This window comes from Hippoglossus hippoglossus, chromosome 1 (genome assembly GCF_009819705.1).
Source record: "Hippoglossus hippoglossus isolate fHipHip1 chromosome 1, fHipHip1.pri, whole genome shotgun sequence".
In the NCBI taxonomy this organism is placed as follows: Eukaryota; Metazoa; Chordata; class Actinopteri; order Pleuronectiformes; family Pleuronectidae; genus Hippoglossus; species Hippoglossus hippoglossus.
Window position 1 is genome coordinate 2,449,358 of NC_047151.1, and position 17,983 is coordinate 2,467,340.

The 17,983-nt window shown below is 42.5% G+C and overlaps 1 protein-coding gene across 7 annotated transcripts in view; it reads left to right on the forward strand.

The window, feature by feature from the left end:
• Positions 1-17,983, forward strand: part of LOC117763358 (VPS10 domain-containing receptor SorCS1) — a 150,584-nt gene that overhangs the window by 122,098 nt on the left and 10,503 nt on the right. For 5 of the 7 annotated variants that reach the window (XR_004614150.1, XR_004614149.1, XM_034588444.1 and 2 more), the window contains exons 11-20: positions 210-312; positions 4,023-4,099; positions 5,659-5,750; positions 6,119-6,226; positions 8,870-8,987; positions 10,548-10,690; positions 13,184-13,297; positions 14,456-14,627; positions 15,716-15,902; positions 16,589-16,722. Coding sequence is in view for 5 of the 7 variants with exons in the window: in XM_034588444.1 (XP_034444335.1) it covers positions 210-312; positions 4,023-4,099; positions 5,659-5,750; positions 6,119-6,226; positions 8,870-8,987; positions 10,548-10,690; positions 13,184-13,297; positions 14,456-14,627; positions 15,716-15,902; positions 16,589-16,722 (1,248 nt within the window). In the remaining 2 variants the exon portion in view is untranslated. The remainder of the gene's footprint in view (positions 1-209; positions 313-4,022; positions 4,100-5,658; positions 5,751-6,118; positions 6,227-8,869; positions 8,988-10,547; positions 10,691-13,183; positions 13,298-14,455; positions 14,628-15,715; positions 15,903-16,588; positions 16,723-17,983) is intronic. The other 2 variants (XM_034588426.1, XM_034588435.1) reach the window with 1 other exon arrangement.

Genomic DNA, 17,983 nt, shown 5'->3' on the forward strand with positions numbered 1-17,983 from the left:
TTTTGCTGGGTCGTAATGAGAATTGTGTCGGTAAAGGTTAACCCAATCAAAATTAATGGTGAGCCCAGCCAATGGGGAAATGGTGTTTGTAACTTATGACTTGGGAGTCGATGCCGCAGCCGCTTTATTCAGAATAGTCTTTTTATTGATACTGTTTAGACTTGGTTTGATAGCTCTGATGATTGAGTTCTCTGATTTTTCTCCTACAGCCGTACTGTTCGCTACATCTCCATCTCCAAGTTTCTGCAAATCCCTACACATCTGGAAACATAGCCAGCAGGGAGTCAGCGCCGGGGATCATTGTCGCATCAGGTGGGTGAAAGGGAATCTCTTCTGACTGACATGTCGTCTCCATCGTCTTTCTTCTTGCACTTCTGAGGATTCCTCTCTTTTCTCTTTAGTTTCTCCTGTTAAAACCACTTCTGACCTTTTTTTGTTTATCTCTTATACAGTTATTAACAGATGCATTCTTTGTCATTCTTGAGTGGTAAACAAATGACTCCTCTCAGGTGCCCACATATATTTTTATAAAGGTACTGGATTAAAGCATTTTAAGATTAGAAATGAGTTACACTTTGCAGACAGCAAGTGCTCCTGAAAAGAATGTTAAGTGAATGCATCCAGTTGCATCAAATGGATTCTGAATTGTTCGGTTTGTTTAAACTTCATTCATCACAGGACAAAAATTGAGGCATAAACAAAACCCATCTCCAATTCTGCGGTTCATTTTTTATATTTTTTGTTATTGGCACTGGTGTTCACAATCGACTTGTGTATCTCCTTTTGTTCGTCTTTCTTCTTTCCATTCATGGATGCATAAGATAATGTTATGCTAACTCAAAGAGACAAAGACCATAAAAATCACTTAGGCCGACAAAGAAGAAAAGAAATCTGCCTCTTTGAATTAGCTGGAAATCTTGGCACTCAACGCTTCTGTGCAGTAATGTTTCCGCTGCAGCTCTTCAATGCTGACGTCTCCTATGCAGCCGAATTTGGCTGTTTGCACTTTTTGAACTCTTGTCCTCAGTTGTCCGTCCCTGTTCAGCATCAGTATACGACTCCCACAGGAATCGGACAACATGCGTGTGTCATCCTCACCTTCAAACAGGGGCGATTGACAGGACAACAGAACACTACACATTCTCATTGGCTCAGTCGTCAGAGCATCACACTGTCCCTGAGAACACGGGAGACGAAGCAAGGTCTCCCAGCGACTCACTCTGGGGGAAAACAAAGAAATGAAGATCAGCTGCCCCCTCAGCTGAATTCACACCTCAGTGATATTTACTCCTGGATGGGCCGACACTGTCACAAACACAGAGACAGTCCCCTCGGGTTTCGGGAGAAAGCCAAGCTCATTCTTAAAGTTTGGGTGCTGGGACATTGGTGAAATATTGTGAATTGTGAGAGCAATTGACTGATTTTGTTTCGTTACTTGTCGTTCTTTAAATGACAAAATGTCCAAAACAATCAAAGGAAATATTCATCATTAGCTTGTGACATAACCAATATGTCGAAAGAGGTGGAATAGTGGATATACCTGCCAATTTATATTGAAATTGGTAGTTTTGGACATCATTACTCTGATGATAGCACTTCACTTCTCCGGTGAAATCTCTGCATATGGTGACATCGAAAGTGCAACAGTATAAATATCACAAATATTGTGTAATCTGTTGTCAATGTCCAGTTGATTGTAAAGACCTAGTTCTAAGTTCAGTTTTTGACGCGATGGACTTACAGCATGGTGGTACTTTTTTTTCAAAGTAATGAGTGATTATTCACTCTTGATTAAGACAATAAACAAATATTATAATGATTATATAATAACTATCAGCTTTGAATCCTGAGTGGCCAGTTTCCACATCCCTGCATGCAATTTATAATTCAGTGTTAAGGTGAGGGTTTCTACTCTGTGGTTCATTACTTAAGTTAAAGGTTTGGGATGGATAATAAGTAACTGGAACTGACAGTTATTACCCACAGGTCAACGGTGGGAAGATGGGATGGGCTTCAATTTCGTAAGATGTCAGTTGCTGCTGCTGTTTTTTAAGACAAGAGTCCATATGCATGCTAGCCTCTTGTGGTATCCGTGACCTCTGACCTCAGAATTTTCTGAAAGCTTGCATGACTGAAGTTCAGTGTTCACTGATGTTTTCAGAAATGGTGTAAAACACAAAATCTCAGAGAGGTTGATTCAAAAAAGCTGTTTAACAACAGTAAAAGCAGTCAAACACAACCTGGGATGAAAACACAAATTCTCAAGAAGAGAAAAATGTTCCTTTCAAAAGTAAATTGACACAAATCTTCTTTTGGTTGATTTTGTGAATGTACAGTCAATGAATAACACTTCCAGTGTTTTTTATTTCCAATCTGTCACGTTCCTCGCAGCAGTTGTTCAGTCGTAGCAGAAAATCCAGTAGCTCAGTGAAGGTGGAAGACTCCACAGGACTCGATTTACTGTCACCGCTTTCAGTTTCTGTTGGGAAAAAGACACACTCATGAAATCCCAGGCAACACACAGCAGGCGAAGACATTAGAATGAGAGTGAAACTACTATTCTATGAAATTTGGACGAGAATGTATGGTGGGGCGGCTGTGGCTTAGGAGGTAAAGCCACTAATTAGAGATTCTGTTGCACGATCCCTGGCTCCTAAAGTGCTTGGCCAAGATACTGAACTGCAGTTTGAGCGGTTGTTGGTCCAATCTGTGTTTGTGTGGTATACCGCGATAAAGGGACCTGCAGCAGGTTTATATGGGTTTAAAGGTATTTTTGGAATATATAAATTGGGCTGTGTTCTAACTGTGTTAAGTTGCTCTTTACTGAGTACCTTTGCTAAGACTCGCTTAAATATCTCTCGCTCAATGAAAGGATTCACTATAAACTGCTCGTTGTCCCTCCTCTGCTTGCTGCCTCTGTCTATCTCCTTGTTTGCTCTTCAACTTGGGGGGAAATGGAAGTGGAAACATCAGTGAGAGAGAGAGTTGGAGAGAGGAGTTTGGATTTTACTGAGACAAACTATTATGGCTGAATATTTTTCTGATGTGGACACTATCGATGCAGCATCCGACTTCGATGGTTGTCCCTGTTTGTTTTAGCTGGAGTGTATGATCTAAGAGCTCCGGAAAATTAGGCGAATGCAGAGTGAAGAAGAGAGACGCAATAATCTAAAGACCTACTGCAGGGTTGAGAGTCAGACTTGTTGAGTGAAACATGTGCAATGTTGACAGACTGCAGCGAAGACCCTGAATAACAATATAAGCCTTTTACTGTTGGACTACATTGCAGCCACTGTCCCTGCCAGCGGAGGTAATCTACTGAACTGCTACCAAAAGTTTTTACAATTACCATTCATTAACATATCTACATTTATAAACATAGAGCCATTGAACAGTACCCAGAAAATGCCCCTTTAACGTCAGCTGGGAAAATTTGGCTTTACTGAATTCCACCTTGGTGAGAAAATCCATCAAAGGAAGTCAAGAAAATCTGAATTTTCAACTGTCAGCTTTTCTCTCTATATGTTTGGGATTGTAAAGCACATTGTCACTCAGTTAGGTTTTACACTTTGAGGTAACCATACCTCTGAAACACCGACCGTAGCTTCCAGCCTCGTGTTTAACCGCCTGCCACCAGTTACAGGCTAAATTAAAATAAGTGCAGCAGTCTGTAAAGGAGTCCGTACAGCCTTCATAGAGCTTGTCTTAATGCGGCCAGAAGTGCTGAAAGATGAATACAGTAATCTGGATTTATTGGTTAATTTAGGAGTATGGGCTAATGTTGCACTGCACTGTAGATCTTGTGGAGCAGTGTAATTACAGGCTCCGTCTGCAGCTGCAGCCTGGAGCCCCCTGCTGTATCACTACTGTCAGTCTAAAGGCTCTTTCTAAATACCGCGGCTCATTTGCTCTCGCATGGAGTTCATTTCCTGTGCCTTGCATTATGCAGTTTGCCTTTCCTCCCAAAAAACTTACTGTGGTTTATTGTCTATCTGTTCTGTGAATCTCTGTCTTACCTTCAGGCTCATTTGGCTCGGAGCTGACCCCCAGCAACGTCAGTGTGTACATCACCTCAGATGCAGGAAACACGTGGAGACAGGTGAGCAAACTTTTTGTAACTGCAGCAATGTCCTACTGTTAAAGTTCAATTGAAATTCAAATTATCCTCACTTTGTTTTGCGAAGCATAAACATGTAACCACAAAGACACTGCAGCTATTGTGCATATTTTCATCTTTGAAAATGCTTCATCCGCCCCATTGCTTAGATCAGTGGTTCTCAAACTTTTTACACAATGTACCACCTCAAAAAATAATAGGCTCTCCAAGTACCTCTGACCAACATTGGTGTATAGATACAAGTTATAGCTTTGTCACAAGAGATGAACAAAGAAGAACAAAGCATTAATGATGGAACGTGGACCTCTTGTGGAATAACGGAAATAACAGGTCAAGTGCATGCGCGCACACACACACACACACACACACACACAATACAAATCATGTTAAAAGTTGGCCAGCATGTTGGTGAGTTTTGACATTTAACAGACTAATGAGAAGGTGCGCCTGCTTCTGCGAACACAGTCCTGCGATGTCTGGGTCAATGGAGGTCACGACTTCTGAATAGTTCCCGTTTGGAGCCACGATTGTATTCCCCCCAAGTGCAGACGCTTTTGTGAAACCCCCCTTTGGTGCGATCTTCCTCCTACCTCCTCATACTTCCACTCCTTCCACGTGGAAGGGGCACCTCCCGTCAGGCCCCGCATGAGCTGCCCGCGTTATGCATGCTTCAGGCTCCGATGCAAGGGGATGAGCCTCGTGCACGGGCTCTGTTGCCAGGGGGGACCAAAAACGACACAGCTACCGTGAGCCTTGCCCGGCGTGAACCACAAATTACTGCCGCTGAAAAGTTCAGCTCAGTTGGATTGCTTAAACACATGAAAGTCCATCCACCGATTAGCTATAGCGCTTATTCTTTGAGGGTCACAGCCATGTCAGCCAATGCCAGAGGACATTGGGCGAGAGGTTGATACAACCTGGACAGGTCCCCAATCCATCACATCCCGACATATAGAGACAAGCACATTCACATTCAGAGTCAGCAGCATGTGTGTGGACTGTGGGTGGAAAGCCTTGCAGACACAGGGAGAACAAGTAAACTCCCCCTTATGAAGGTATAAGTGTAAATAATAACTATAACTTTATTTGTATAGCACTTATCAACTCAAACAACAAAGTGCTTTACAGCAGGCAAAATAAAACAATACAACACAAATGCATGTAGTAAAAATGCATCCGAGGTGCATTGAGGACTCTCCCTCATTTTATCATTCAGGCGTTTAATCCACATACACGAGCCATTGTTTTTTTTATGTTGATGATCAAATCAAATATTAAGAGTAATTTGCTTCAGTGCCTGCACACAGCGCAGGTAGTTGGCCCTCACCATTTTCAATTGATGGCGCTTGTTTCTAATTAAACATGACAATGAAAAGTAATTATTCAGAAGCTGATGTAGCAAGGTCTAACTGTGATGTCTACTGTGTGCTCGTGTAGCTGGAGGGATGCGGCGTCGCCGTGTGCAGACATGTGTTAGACATGCTCACGGGTAACAAGCCGCCACTGAGCGTCGTCTCTGGATTGTTGTTGTGTGCTTGCAGATCTTTGATGAGGAGTATGCAGTGCTCTATCTTGACCAAGGAGGCGCCTTGGTTGCAATAAGACACACTCCACTTCCCATCCGACACCTATGGTGAGTCATTATGACAGAGGCGGCATTTGTCACAGCATGACTAATTCCCTCGGAGGAAGCTTCAAGACTGAAGTTAGTCAGACTAAAGCAAATGAGTTTTCCTCGCACTGGGGGGAAATATTATTCTAGATAGAAAACCCATGAGCCATGGAAAGCTCTGCTCCGACAATTGCCATCCTGTTTCACCTTTCTGTGTCTGAAGCCATAATGAGTCTAGCTTCCACTGATCAGTGTTCACTGAGCAGAGCGCCTCAGCTCTGCGCTGAATATGAAATACAGTTGTTAGACGACTCTCAGGGTCATTAGCTTGTGCACACTGTCGGGGGATTAGCACTGGTCCCCTGTGCAATGGCTGTTTGTGTTTCCAGGTTGAGCTTTGACGAAGGACGGCAGTGGAACAAGTACAGCTTCACTAACACGCCTCTGTTTGTGGACGGGGTGCTGGGAGAGCCCGGGGAAGAGACTCTCATCATGACGTGAGTGAAAGAGATTTGTAAAAAAAAGAAAATCTATCAGTCACAGTGAAAAATCTAAGTAACAACAAATTGCCTTTGTGGATATGCAAGTGATTTAACCCCGAGCCTGTGCTACTTGCATCTTCATCTAATCCTGCACAATTCAGCATGTCTGTTTTCCTTTTCATGAGTAAAAAAAGGTTCCTCTCAAGGTGCACCCAACATCAAAACTGGGTGGATCACGATCACAGGAGATCAATGCTCTGGCAGCTGGCGACAACGTTACTGTCCATTTGAAGAACTTGTAGGAAAATGATCAAAATGATCCCAAAAAAAAGGCTGAGAAAATAGACGTGAAACTTTGTTTTAAAAAAAAGTTTTAACAGCTTGAAGAAAGTGAGAAGAGCAGTGAGCTGTGGCATGTCCTCAGAAATCAGATTTTTGAAGATTCCCTTTTTTCGTTCACACTTATTTTTAGAAAAGCCCCAAAGCTGAAGTCTGTGCATAAGGGTATGACGCAGCACTACTCCCTTATTGCAGACAAGATTTAGGACCGTGGGATGTGTTACCAAAGGGTTTCCAGAGCCATTACATCAATGTTTCATGACACTTGCCATAAATGACAGACTGACAGTCGGCTCTGTAGTCAGCTCTACAGGAGAGTGATAGGGCACAGCTGGAGAGGCAGAGAGGGACAGAGAGAATAGGAAAAACGCACAGCAACAGTCTCAACGAGAAGAGAAGGAGTCGCAAAAGACAACGCTGGCATTGTGAACACTGAGAATAAGTTTTAGAGCACGCAGCCTCTCAGCTGGCAGACACGCCATTAGTTTTCATAAGACCATCATGCACTTATTTCTTATCAATTTGTACTCATTTTTACAGTAAGTGCCTGTCATGGTCGGGCGCCTCGAGAGCTAATTGACAGATTGATTGTGATAAATTTGTTGTGTTATGGATGGTGGTGGTGGTGGTGGTGGTGTGTGTGTGTGTGTGTGTGTGTGTGTGTGTGTGTGTGTGTGTGTGTGTGTGTGTGTGTGTGTGTGTGTGTGTGTGTGTGTGTGTGTGTTGGGGGAGGGGAAACACACCCACTCAATTTAGCTGGGGATGTAATATGTATCTGTGTTGTCTCATAACCTTGGATGCTATCTTGATTTTGACCATTGCAAAAAATGTTGCTATTGATTCTGATTAGCTTGAGCACTTAGAAGACATACGTTTTGTTTAATAACAGCACATCAGCTCAGGTTAATGACATCACATTGTGGAACAAAAAATAAAAGTTAAATGTGAAAATAGTGTATAAGGTGAGCTGTATATTTCAGGTTATATCTTTATGCCCCTCTCTTTACGAATATTTCCTGATTCTCTTCACTGGCTCCTGAATAAACTCACCATGCTAGAAAAACAAAGACAAGGTTAAGGTACCTGTGTGTATGCCATATAAATTCCTTGTCAGTTAAAACAGTTAAAACAAATTAAAAAATTAAATTTTAAAAAAGCCATCCCCACTGCATCTTTCAGACGCATCCAACGATCTTTTTTCTGCAAACCGACTTCTTCGGGGAGCAGTGATTGGCCAGCTGTCTGGAGGAGAAGAAGCAGGTGTTGAGCTTCTCAACTATTTCTGTCACTTTTCGTGTGCAGAAAAAAACAAGTGCAGCATGAGAAGTGCTTTACATCTTGAAATGCTTATCGCACCTCCAACCCCCGCTTCCGGATGGCCAGCTTTACCCCCCATCCTCAGGTGCCTAGGAGGGGCCATTCAAACAACTATCAACACCTCCGTCTTCCATCACGTCATACAAACTATATGTATATATGTTTATATATATATGATGTTACCTCCCCTGTTTTCTAACTAACTGCCCCCGCTGATTGCCAGTGGTACTGCTCTGTTTCTTTTGTATCCATAACCTTTTACAAAACGTGCACAAATATGGACACAATGAATGCAGAATAAGGACAGAAAGCTCTGTCCGTTTCTGTATATACAGTACATATCTAACGTTGAGCATTAATGAGCCTGAGTGTATCGCTGAGAAGAGAGTGCAGTGTTGTCCATAACGTTTGTTGCGTTAGCGGTTCTTGAGAAACTCTCTTTTATATATAAATCACTTTTATATATGTTAAATGACATGAAGAAAAAGAGGGAATTGCACAAATGCAGTGGGTTCTAAGAAAGGCGGGACTCAACTGTGATGGCACTTCCCATGCTGTCACTATTGGAGCGGAGCGGCCGACTCCAGCAGTAACGAACGAGACCGACTGACCATGTGGGCAGCAGCCTGGAAATAACGCAGGCCAAGCAATCAGCCCCTACCGACAGACACATTGTGAACAGGCACCACACTAGTGGGATTCCATGTTCTTCATAATGATGGCACATGTCATCCATTGCGACAGTGAGGCTCACTGCTGTGTTTTTAATCATTTCTGGACAAAAATGGAGCTCTGTGGCAGAGAGGAATGAGAAGTATCAGAGTCCGGATACACACACCACACAACACATGGGGAGACTCAATTTGTTTCTGTTCTTTTGTAGGTTTTTCTGACAATAACAAAAAAAAACAAAAAAACACTGCACATCTCCATTTCGGTGTGATCATTATACGAAGCATGTTTCATATGTAACAAGCAGCAGCGTGTGTGACTATTTTCCAGGATATTCGGCCACGTCAGTCATCGCTCTGAGTGGCAGCTGGTGAAAATCGACTTCAGGTCCATCTTCAACAGGAGATGTACAGAGGCGGATTATCAGACGTGGCACCTGCACAACCAGGTACAGACGGTGCCACCACAGACAAATAATGGTTATCACACATCCTCAAAATGTTTTTTTTTATTTTTCATTCGGTAAAAAATGCACATCTAGAGCTCAAAAACTAGAGGATGCACTAACTATCTTTTCTTTTAGAAGCCTTAAAATCTATCTGCTTTCAAAGTAACATGCTATTATGGATCAAATTATCAGTAAAGCAAGTGACACATTGTTTGTTTATTATTTTAATATTATTGTTAGTAATTTTTGCTTTGTTTATTTACAGATTTAAATCAGATTCTATAGAAAAAATTGGCACCACTGAAAATAGCCCATTGCTTTATCCAAACCTCGTGGCTGCACCCTCATTCGGCTTCATAAACAATTTCAATGTAATGAGCTGTTATTCTAAAATGAGATATGAATCACTCCATGGAAAATTAAATAATCAGAAGTCTGGAGCCTCTTCCCTCCGCAGTGCTGCCTTTTAAAGTTTGGCTGATGCAGAGGTTAGCCTGTGCAGGGCCCCCTTGATCAAACGCCAGGCTTCATCGGCAGGGGCCGACGCGTCTCTTTGCTTTCAGCCTGGCAGCGCAGCAAGTGGACTGAGCCTGGACGCGCTCAGCTCTCGGAGCACTTGTGCATATTCATTCTGATTCCTGCTGATGCTCTGAGTGAACCCCCCCCCCCCCCCCCCTGCATATATTAAACCTGGCTGAAAACCCCTCAACCTGGCCAGGCCTGAAGCCGAGCCAGAGACTTAAAGCGTCCCTTTATTCAAGGCCGAGCCCTGTAATTGGTTTAGACGCCCATATGCTCTGAGCAGGATAATGATCAAAACATATAGCATGGAGGACGACAAGGGTCCGGGCCAATTACAGGGCTAACCTGCCTAAATGTTGAGATCCTTGTTAGCCGCAGAAAGAAACTGAACACCATCTAAAAACAGAGGACAGCGTTTGTGTTTTAAGGCCACTGGGAAAATTAAGGGCATTTGCAGGAGCTGGAAGTCTATTTATGGAGACAGGCAGATTTTTTTAAAGCATCTCACTACTGACACCTAATGCACAAAGACAGAATGTCCCTATAATAAAGGCAGAGCAGCAGTGTAGGCTGGAGGAGGCAGTGAAACAGGATGGTGTTATCCATCTCATCTTTTTTTTTTCCTTCAACTGATTTCATATTCACTTCCTGCGCATAGATACATGGCTAAAAATGGATTGGGTGCTGGCAGCTTTTGCAACTGAAGCTCCTTGTTAATCATTCATCGCAATATTACCAAAAAGAAATCCTCTAAAAAAAAAAAGAACTCAAGCCGCAAATGCTCCAGTGTGACACTTGCGATGAACAGTTGTTGAGTTTAGCTCACCACACGGTACGAAGCCGTAAATATTCGCTGAACAGGAATGCGGAACGAGCTGAAGCAAAGCTAGGCAGCGTTGCTTTTCACACAGAGGGATGCACACATGGCTGGTTGCATTGTGTAAATTATTTATGGTGGCAAGTGTAACAAAAGCAGCTTCTTTTTTTTTTTTTTAACTGTCTCTGTATGACTTTCCTCTCTTTTATTTTTTAAAACGGGGCCCGCAGGGTGAGCCGTGCCTCATGGGAGTGAAAAGAATCTACCGGAAACTGAAGCCCACGTCCAGGTGTGTTATGGGAAAGATGTACTCGGTGTCAATGACGTCGGGACTCTGCGAATGCACAGAGGCTGACTTTGAGTGGTGAGTGTACTTCTCTTTCTTTCTTTCCCATTCGCATGACCTCTCTGTGGCTGTTAATGGAAAATTCCATCAAATTTTGCAGAACAAAGTCCTGGTTTGAGTGCTGCTCTTTCTTTTTTTTTTATTTGACTTTTTAAAAATGTTATAGAGGTTATTTCTGCTTGGGTGTTGACACTGCAAACTTAAAATACAAAAAAGACAAACTGGCGAAGGGGTTTTGAAATATGTGGGTGTCAACAAGATCCATTTTCCTGCATTATGGGAAATTGGGCAATCCAGGGTTAAGGTTAGGTTTATTTTTTCATAAACGTGGGGCGGCACCATTATCATTCTGCTAAAGGGTTAAAAAACCCTCTGGCTTGTTTGTATTTTTTTAATTCACATCTGTCTCGGGGGGGGCTAAGGCCAGGATGCAGTGATGGTGCTCCTGCAACATAGTGTTGGGGGGGGACTTGTTTTGGTGGCACATTTTCTCGTGGGGAGGTGAGCACTGGCATGAGTCCTTGTCAAAGCTTTATTATGTTTTAAAGTGCAGGTTGCTTGGAGGTTGTTTCACATAGTGAAGAAGGTTTTGAAAATGGTAACAGGCAGGAAGTGGAGCGGGAGTGGGCACAGGACCATTGGCAGAGTCTATATCCACTGAGCCTACAGGAGTTATGAGGAAACTTTGCACACACAGCTGTTTGCTGATGATGCACTTAGACGACGCTGTCCCTGCAAAGAGGAGGTCAGATACACTGGATTACACCGGTGCATAGATTCACCACAAAACACTGAGTGTCAAAGAATATTATGTAAAAAGGGGCGAAATCTGAGAAGGGCGTTAATTATACAAACACACCCATCCACATGCTATAAACAAATTGTATGTTTCTGTCCTATTAAAGTGAATCCTTTTATGTCCCTACAGGGAAAATATGATTGTCAGACATCATTATCCATCATAGACTTGGTTTACATGGACCCCATTATTATTGACCGTATTCCGAATAGCACATATTTTGATTATGATGTTTGCATGAGTTACATAATAGACTTTTCCATTCATATTCCCATTAACCTGTTACACAGCATAGTCTGATTATGACTATGCCATTACATCTAATGACAACCTGAAATAATTTCATGTACAATATTACAGAATACCATTTTGGGGGTTTTCTATCCAATTTGGCATAAGGTCCCTTTTCATCTTGTTTACACCCAGGTCACTCGGTAGCTGCCAACAGGCTGTAGTAATGTGATTAAGATGAATACATGTCTACATGATACGGCTCAGATCGGAATATTCCACATGTCTTAATTCAATTATTGCTTATACCGAGTAAGACTAGAAGATGCTGTTTACATGGCGGTGTCATATTCAGAATATTGCCTCAATCAGATTAAAAAATAGAATATCGGTGTCCATGTAAACATAGTTTTGTAAAAGACAAATAACAAAATATAATGAAAGAAGACATATGAATGACATGTTAATAAGTGATGTTGTGAAATAAAAACAACCAATCAGTTGTGCTAAGTATGCGTGTGTGTGTGTGTGTGTGTGTGTGTGTGTGTGTGTGTGTGTGTGTGTGTGTGTGTGTGTGTGTGTGTGTGTGTGTGTGTGTGTGTGTGTAACAGGTTCTAAGTCTCCTTATCCACCACGGATAATATCCTCCAGATTCTAATTACAGAGCAGCTTCAGCAGAATCTCTCGGAGGCTGTGCTGCAGCTGCTGAATGGAAACCAGTCAAACGCTCAAACGTGTAACATTGTGTGTGTGTGCAAGTGTGTGTGTTTATTCAACTCGACATATTCACCTAAATGTGTGTCACTGTTCGCAGTTTGAAACAGAAAGCATTCAAAAGCACAAATGTTATTCCACAGCTTTCTATTTTGTTCTGATGAATCTTTATATTACAGAGAATGTTTGTTCCACATCCTTCTCTCTTTGAATCATCCAGAGTATTACTGTTTCTTCTGTTTTTCTCTCATGCCTTTGTCCCAAGTCTACAGGTCTCTTGAGTGAGGCAGCTCCTGGAATAAACACCGTCGAAACCATAAATCACCAGGCCTAATAGCTTTCATTTACAATCACAACACTTTTGCATCTGTGTGCATGTCGCACTAATTGGGCCAATTTGTCCCGATCATTTTGGGGACATAGCGCTGCTCTGCCATTTAATTTGTAGGACAAACAACTTGCAGTCTCAAAAGCACCAAAGAGGCGCAGAGCGGTTGCTGTAAAACAACATGTAGCTTATGTAAAATGATGTATCAGAATTTGAACATGAAATTTGTTGAATCACCTCTGGATATGCTATTTTCCTGATTGATCTGTCTCTGAGTAGCATCATCTGCTTTGTGCCAAGTATGTGCCACACATGAAGAAGATTGTGTCTCATTTTAGAATTGAACTTTTCCAAGCAGAGCCTCAGAGCCTCTGCGTATGTTTTCTGGTTCCTGATTGAATAACCGTGTCTGTTTTTTTGTCTGCTCGGATCATTACAGTGATTATGGCTACGAGAGACGGTCCAATGGAAATTGCAGCCCAGCCTTTTGGTTCCATCCATCATCGATGTCCAGGAGTTGCACAACGGGGATGACTTTCCTTAACAGCACTGGGTAAACACAGGCCTGGACCCGAGCAGACTACAATCAGCCCTCCGTCTCAATAGTGACTTTCAGGCACTGGGTGAAATGAATAGTGCATTCATGTTTTATAGGTCAGGGTATAAACCACCAGGAGTGATGGGATCTGCTGTAGGAGGAATAGTGTGTTCAAGTCATAGTTTTGAATTGCCAGAAATCCAACAACCATGTGCGGGTCATAACTCAAGCGTCCCTTCCCCCACCTTCATCTGCCAATGAGCTTGCAGACATTTAGCCTGACTCGAAAATGGTGACCAATTCAGGTTTAATCTGTGCAGCGTATCAGCTGATGACTCCACTTCAGTCGAAAGCCCCACGTATAAAGAATAGGATAATATCAGAAATAGCTTGAAGCAATTTGATGGAGAACCTACCCACGTAGGGTAGGTTCTCCATCAAATTCTCTTCTCATGAGAGAAATGTAGCTTTGTCAGGTTCGGCCCATGTTAAAGCCTCTGGAACATTGACAGTCTCTCCACATTTTAGATTTGCTGTCAAAGAGCAACCTGTTTGTATTCCTGTTCACCCCCCCCCACATCTTTATAAACATAAACAGACAATCATTTATTAAAGTGACCATAATATTTTTTGCCAATCTCACATATGTTATTATTCCACAGAATACACTACAATACAGTGTTCTTTTTTGTTGTTGTTGTTTTAATGACCTTTTGATTTGGTCCTGGATTGTGAATTACTTTTTGATGTCTTTTTTCAATGTCATCTCTCTGGATACGTCATTGATCATGCTTGTGAGGATTAATGATGTTGTTTGAGATATTACTTTGATTATGCTATGTGGAATGTTCAGCATGTGTGAGGAGACTGTGGTACAGGTGCTATAAATAGCCGCAGCCGTGCTTCACGGTTTCATGTGAGAGCATTTCTGCGGCCCTGTATGGATGATTGCTGCAGAGGAAATAAATCTCTTGCGCCATTTATAAAACAGAATCAGGTGCAGAATGCTGCTACTGTTTCCTACAGGGCATGGCATAGCCATGTTTTATTCTAAACAAGGTTGAATGAATACGAGCACTTAATGTACACCTGTAAGACATCGAGCAGTAAACCTGGGTTTGTGCCTCCCACATGCGTCTAAATAATTATCCATTGGTGGTTTCCCACCCTCAGCTACAGGAAAGTGGTGTCTAATAACTGCACAGCTGGAGTCAGTGTGGAGTACACAGCCAGGAGGCGGCAGTGTCCCGTCCTAGCACCCAAAGGCCTCCACCTGGTCACCAGTGAGGGCACACTGACAGCCACGTTGGGCATCAATGTCACCTTCCTCGTTTTTCTGGAGGAGGTAAGATGTTGTCTATACTTGTCCAAAAGCCTCATGTACTGTCACACCAAAAAAACTGAACTATTTTCTGAAGGCAAACATGTGTAATGTCAGAATTATTTGTATTTTTTTTCTCAAGTTTTTTTTTTTTCTTTGTAGAATTCAGTTTTGCCCTTAATCAGACTTTCCCAGCAGATGTTGCTCTGACACTAGACCCTCAGTCACCTTCCCTTGTAGATCTCCTGCTAAGTGAAAATACAGGCATATACAAGACATATATGTATGTGTGCCTGGTGTTGGCAGCCATGCCTGCTGCTTCATCACACTTAAGAAAATGTCAGGTGTACTTTGGCTTGAGTCCTCTGCAGCAGGTTGGACTCTCGCTATGTGACTTCCTCTCTCTCTCTCTCTCTCTCTCTCTCTCTCTCTCTCTCTCTCTCTCTCTCTCTCTCTCTGTGTCTCTCTCTCCCCTTTCATGATTCAGTCTGTCCTATCAGTGACGGCTGAAATACCTAAAATTATACTTTTTTAAAATGTCTGGATGGTTTTTGTGGAGACTAAACAATCGTGCTGAGCCCTGACCACGTGATATTCAGGCACTTATACTATACATTTGTATACAAATATTACACGTGACTAATTACTTTGAAGTAAAAAAAAGATCCAGGATACACTGTAATAGTAGAAAAAATCCCTTTAGATGTTTTCTGGTCTTTACAGCCAACAGGACTGTAGCAGAACTATTTGTTTTAATTTATAATATCAACTGTATTTGTTGAAAACTAATTAAAAAAAAAGTTTTCATTTCAAATTTAAGTCTTCAAGTTTAATCTGTGATTTTTTTTTTTATAACTTAAATTGAATAAGGAAATCATTAAAATGCAAAACTTATATTTATAGCAAATTGTGACTGAAAATATCATTACATTTTAAATTAAATTTATTTGTTGACATTTACAGAAATTTAGCTTTCAAACTGTCATCTGTGCACAAATTCATGACCTGCAGGAACAACCAAAGACTTTATCCCTGCAGTGAAAGTGTTGTGTGTCCTGCAGCTGGTTTGGGCAAAGTCTTAACTTCCAACCTGAGTGTGTTTGTCTGCACAGGGTGACGGAGCGAGGACGAGCATCAACCTGGACTTCGGAGACGGCCACGCTCTGACGTACTCCAACGTGAGCTCCATCGAGGATGGCATCAAACACATCTACAGGGCTGTGGGAATCTACCGGGTGATCGCCACCGGGGAGAACAGTCTGGGTTCAGAGGCCGCCATGCTGTACCTACATGTAACATGTGAGAGGAGTTTTGTATTTTATTTAGATTGTGTATTTATTTAGAAAAGACATATTTCAGTTTTCTTGTGCTCCTGGTTCCAGCTCATTATGCTTTCCACTTTCTATTACATTTAGCAGTGCTGCAGCTGCCACTTTGTACACAGTGTACCACGTTCTGTACTTTATCTCTTAGCAGTACACGCTCCCCTACCATAACCAAACAAACAAGTGAGGTAGAACAAATCCCATTACACTTCCACTCAAGTCAACTTACGCTTCGCAGCCACTCAGCGCACTGGAGCCTAAGCAGCCCCGTATGTAGCAGGGCTGACCACCCCTGGTGAATTCACAGGGTGACAGATGCAACAGAGCTGACTTATTGATCAGGGAGCACTGCTGCCCCCACCAATCTGTCAATCCTATGTGCCAACCGTGCAAATAGAGCCACCACAGGCTCAGGAGTGCCACGAATGAAAAATAACACACAGATGGCAGCCAATGGTCCCAGTGCAGGGGCGAATTCTGAACAAACTCTCCAACCCCTCTCTCCCTGCTCTGCACCAACCTATAAACCCACTCTCGCTTCTCTTTCTTCGTGCGAAACGCTAATGTTGTTTTCCCCGTTTTTTTTCAGTTCTTTTTGCACATTGTGCTGCAGTTTGTTGATGTCAGTGCGTGATGCATACTGTGTGTGTGCCTGAGTAGGTCAGCTGGAGTATATCCATCTCTCAGCTCCCTTTGTGGCAGTGAGGAATAAGGAAGTGAACCTGACTGCTGTTCTCTGGCCCAGCCAAGTGGGAACGGTCACCTACATCTGGTGGATTGGAAATAACACAGAGGTAATGTATACTCTGGACTTTCCCGTTTCTCTGTTGCCCGTTGGCTATTAAGTAGGTTGCTGACTCTTTTTGTTGAGCTACATTTGTGCGTCCAGGTTGCAAAAAAGATGTGGTTTCATTAATCAGCTGCAATTAAAAACTGCAGAGCTTTCTCACATAACAAGATACACGAACAGGCTTAAGGGATAGAAAAATGAAAATGCACTCATTATCTTCTCACCACTATGCTGATGGAGGGCTGGGTGAAGTGTTTGAGTCCACAAAAGACTTTTGGAGTTTCAGGGGTAAACAGTGTTGCAGCTCAATTTTTTTTAAACGGTGTCATTTACACCATGTTTTAAGCCTTAAGGTTCGCAATTTGAATGTCGGGGCTTCTGGACACTTGGATGACACCACACGAGCAGTATGGAGACATGCTCTGTATTGTTTGCAGCCACGCTTGCATCTGAAATTCACTTTGCATCATGTCCGAACACACCTTCAGTTGGCTCCATCAACAACTCCAAAGCTGCCTCAGCTACACTTCACAACACAGTGCGTTTTAATGAGCAGCCATTGAATTATGTGTTGGTATTTACCAACAACAGCTTAGTGCCAGTGATGCAGCATCCAAAACCCAGGTGATTTCTGAGGTTTCCCTCTGCTGCCCTAACGTCCTTATTATGCTTTTAATATTGTCATTTCAACTAAGATTTAATGTTCCTGCTCATTAGTTCTCTTGTTACTGCTTGGGTTGTTCGAGAGCACCTTCAAAAAGTTGGGCCTTTACCCTCCAAATGTAATGTAGCTCTATCATCATTTGCTCTTAATGGGCAATTACTTGTTCTAAATGAAAGTACTGTGCATCAACTGTAATGTAATCAGTGAATCATGAACTGTAATCTGTGACTGTAAAGTAATACTTCAAAACACAATACTTCTGAGTTCCACAAACTCTAACCTACTAGCAGAGTGTGGAGACGGAGAAACTCAGCCTCCATCTCTCTGGACCAACAGATGCGCTCTACACTGGAACTGCTCCACTCGCTATCTGTCCTCCTATTTGCAGTTGTGTAAATGTGTTTGTTCAGCACCAACAGGGGCCTTCCACTAGGACAGCCAGCTATGTCAGCTGGTAATAAACCACAGCAGTATTAGCATTTTATAGCTATCTGAAGAACAAATGGAGACGTGAGAAATGACTGGAAATAGCTGCTGGTGTCACACAGGGAACTCTCTGCGGGCTGTGATACTGTGTGCAGCACAGGGCAGGTTGCTGCAG